This window comes from Brassica napus, chromosome C7 (genome assembly GCF_020379485.1).
Source record: "Brassica napus cultivar Da-Ae chromosome C7, Da-Ae, whole genome shotgun sequence".
NCBI classification, from domain to species: domain Eukaryota; kingdom Viridiplantae; phylum Streptophyta; class Magnoliopsida; order Brassicales; family Brassicaceae; genus Brassica; species Brassica napus.
The window spans coordinates 6,919,089-6,923,012 of record NC_063450.1 but is presented as its reverse complement, the minus strand read 5'-3'; the positions used below and the strand labels follow the sequence as shown (position 1 = coordinate 6,923,012).

The window sequence follows — 3,924 nt, the reverse complement described above, 5'->3', positions numbered from 1 at the left end:
GCCCATAACCAATGACCAAGACAAGGCCCAAACCGTGGCCAAAGGAGGAGAGAGAGAGGCGGTCGTCCAAGGAGAGAGAGTCGGCTCTTGGCCGACTTTAGTCTTAGGACGTTTTTCTTTTATCTGTTTTAGATCTTTTCATATTTCATGTTGTATTAGGTTTTGGATAATTTCCTTTTTCCTATAATTTGTAATCCTTATATAAGGAACCTCTATTGTTCATTAATAATACACAGACAATTCCCCATTCTTTTACAACACGTTATCAGCACGATCGTCTCTAGATCCCTGAGAGAAAAATCGAAACCTCTCAACCCTAAAAGCCAAAACCGGCGACCACACCTGAAACCCTAATCACGTTCTTAGTTCATCCAAGAACTCAGAAGATCCCTCTTGAATCCTAGACATTCTCAGCTCACGTTCTCAGCTCAGAAGAACCGTCCAGCTCGCGATCAAACCCGAAGACGCGATCGCACCCGAGACGACCCGATCTCCGCGCAGCTCGCAGCCGAGACGCCTCCAGCCCGCGATCGTCCCGTTTCGCGACCCGATTGCATCTGATCGATTCTCTCTCTCTCTAAAGGTGGTCCGGTTCTAAACCTCTACAAAGCAAAGGTATAACTTGATCTGAGAACCTAGATTGATCAGAAACCCTAATCCATTATTATGGAAACTTTGATCATGATCAAAACCCAAAAACGTACAAGATTAAAATCGACAATCTCTTAAACTAGAAATATAGAAATCGATTCCTTAGAACTTAAATTGATTGTTCCTGATTTGATTTTGAGAAACCCTAAGTTTTGGAATCGAAACCCTAAAGGACTGAATTTGATTTTAGTTGATTGAATTGTTTGTTGATTTGAGGTTTTAGGATTGTTTGATTGATTGAAGTAATCTGATCTAGAACTTGAATCCTAAAGTCCTTGAAACCTTTAATTAAAACCGACAGCCTTAGTTTTAAAGTTGAAACCTTAAATTCATATATTAAGTTGCTAAAATTGTTTGCATTACATATGAATCTGAATTGAATTGCATTCGTATTGTTTAATGAAATCGACCAGCATGTAGAAAAATATGAATTCGAATCTGATTGCATTGAAATTCATATGGCCGTGTAGACTTAATCTCTCTGGTACATGTAGAATCATATATTAGAATTGTTCGCACCATGGTCAATTAGTGTTACATGTCCGATCCTATTTGCTTGATTACATGGCCGTGCGGCTTGTTTGTTCGCACCATGGTCGATTAGATTGATTGTTTTCTCATAGATGCGTAAGACAAGTTTGTGGCCGAGCTTGTTATACCATGCGGCCACATGATCACATTGTGAACCTAAATTGAAATGATAATGTGATTCAGATGTCGAAAATCTCAAATAGAGGCTACGCAGCCCTTAATCTCTCCAGAGATAACTACTTGCAGTGGGCGCTAGATACAAAGATCAGCTTAAGGTCAAAAGGACTTGGTGATACAATCATCAAGGGCAACAATGAGACCGATAAGAATCGGTACAGGGCTATAAGTATTATACGCCATCACCTCATTGAAGGTCTAAAAGATCAGTACATTACGATGGAAAATCCACTAGAGCTTTGGGATGCTTTACAGCATATATATGATCACCAGAAAACGGTGTTACTCCCAAAGGCTAGAAATGACTGGAAGAATCTAAGATTCATGGATTATAAGTCAGTGGATGAGTACAATTCGGTCTTGTTTAAGACGGTCTCGATGCTGAGACTTTGTGATGAAGTAGTAACCGAAGAAGAGTTACTTGAGAAGACATTCTCTACGTTTCATTCCTCAAACATAATCCTGCAGCAGCAGTACCGAATGAAAGGCTTTGCCACATACACTGATCTGATCTCGTGCCTGCTACTGGCCGAGGCAAACAATGAGCTCCTGATGAAGAACAGTGAAGCTAGACCTGTCGGAACAGCCCCATTACCAGAGGCCAATGAAGTTGAAAAGAGAAATCCCAACGAGTGCAATTACATCCAGAATGATAAGAGATCACACGGCAAAGGTCGTGGTGGATACAAGAACCGTGACAATTACTCGAACGGCCGAGATAGATACTTAGCCGGCCGGAAAGGAAACCACAATAACCGTGGTCGTGGTTCCAATCCCGGCCGTGGCCGAGGCGGTTATGGACGAGGTCGAGGCGGTATATCCAAACCGTCTTACTCGACCAAATCCGTTTGTCACAGATGTGGGATGAGCAACCATTGGGCCAAGAATTGTAGAACTCCTAAGCACTTATGTGAGCTCTACCAAGAAAGTCTTAAGGAGAAGAACCCGGAGGCTCATATGGTCCATGATTCTGGATATGAGGCTGATAAAGAATCTGATGTTGCAAATGAAGACCTGATGGATTTTGAGACTTCTGATTGTCTCAAAGACTAAAATTTTCGATACGACTTGTTTTATTGCTTTATGATTGATTTGGTGTTTTTAAATTTCGGTGTTCTGCAACTTTAATAAATGAAAGTTTTGAAGTCTCTGAGAAATGAAATCTTATTTATAAAAATGAATGACGAGATGAGCATACTCGTGCTGGATAGTGGCACAAGTCATACAATACTTAGAGACAAAAGATATTTCTTAGATCTCACAATGCAAAGTGCAAACTTACACACCATTGCAGGTGTAGCCGGCCTGATTGAAGGTCACGGCCAGGCTTATGTATTGATGCCTAAGGGCACTCATCTAGAGATCAAAAATTCCTTGTATTCCCCAAGCTCTAAAAGGAGCCTATTGAGTTTCAAAGACATAAGATTGAACGGTTTCCATCTTGAAACATGGGAAGAAGGAAATAAAGAATTCCTTAACATAATTTCGATCACCAAAGGCTATAAAAGGATCCTAGAAACCTTACCTGCAATGTCTACTGGCCTATACTATGCAAAGGTCAGTATGATCGAGGCTAATGCCTGCGACAATTTCACTTTATGGCATAACCGGCTTGGCCATCCCGGTACCAATATGATGCGAAAGTTGATGATAAACTCACAAGGGCACACGTTCAAAGGAGTTGTCCCAAACAATCTCACATGTGCAGCATGTGCACAAGGGAAACTCATAACCAGGCCGTCACCAGCCAAAGTTAATAAAGAGATCATAAATTTTCTGGAAAGGATTCAGGGAGACATATGTGGACCAATACACCCACCTAGTGGGACGTTTCGGTATTTCATGGTCCTGATTGATGCATCGACCAGATGGTCGCATGTCTGCTTACTGTCCACACGGAACTTGGCATTTGCACGCCTACTTGCTCAGATAATAAGACTGAGAGCACACTTTCCAGACTTTCCTTTAAAGACTATACGTCTAGACAATGCTGGTGAGTTTACATCCCAGACGTTTAATGACAATTGTATGTCCATGGGGGTAAGTGTAGAACACTCCGTGGCACATGTACATACACAGAATGGCTTGGCCGAATCATTCATTAAACGTATCCAGCTGATAGCCAGACCATTGCTCATGCGGTCTCAGCTCCCGGTATCAGCGTGGGGACATGCCGTATTACATGCAGCATAACTGATTCGCATCAGGCCATCTAGTGAGCATAGATATTCGCCATCCCAGTTACTCACGGGTCATGAGCCAGACGTGTCCCACATCAAAACATTTGGATGTGCCGTCTACGTTCCAATTGCTCCACCACAGAGAACTAAAATGGGACCACAAAGGAGGATGGGAATATACGTAGGATATGACTCCCCAAGCATTATAAAGTATCTTGAGCCAACAACCGGTGATTTTTTTAAGGCCAGATACGCAGACTCACAGTTTGATGAGTCCACATATCTGACCTTAGGGGGAGATAACGGCCGGTTGAACAAAGAAATCGAATGGTCTCGACCATCAATATCTTGGCAAGATCCTCAGACTAAAGAATGTGATATGGAA

At 42.1% G+C, this 3,924-nt stretch overlaps 1 protein-coding gene across 1 annotated transcript; it reads left to right on the top strand.

Annotated features, from left to right (window-relative positions):
• Positions 1-1,911: 1,911 nt before the first annotated feature.
• Positions 1,912-3,575, top strand: LOC106448580. Its single transcript, XM_013890446.1, has 3 exons — positions 1,912-2,173; positions 2,285-2,398; positions 3,475-3,575. The coding sequence occupies exons 1-3, from the start codon at positions 1,912-1,914 to the stop codon at positions 3,573-3,575; spliced, it is 477 nt and encodes a 158-aa protein (XP_013745900.1).
• The last annotated feature ends 349 nt before the right edge of the window (positions 3,576-3,924 follow it).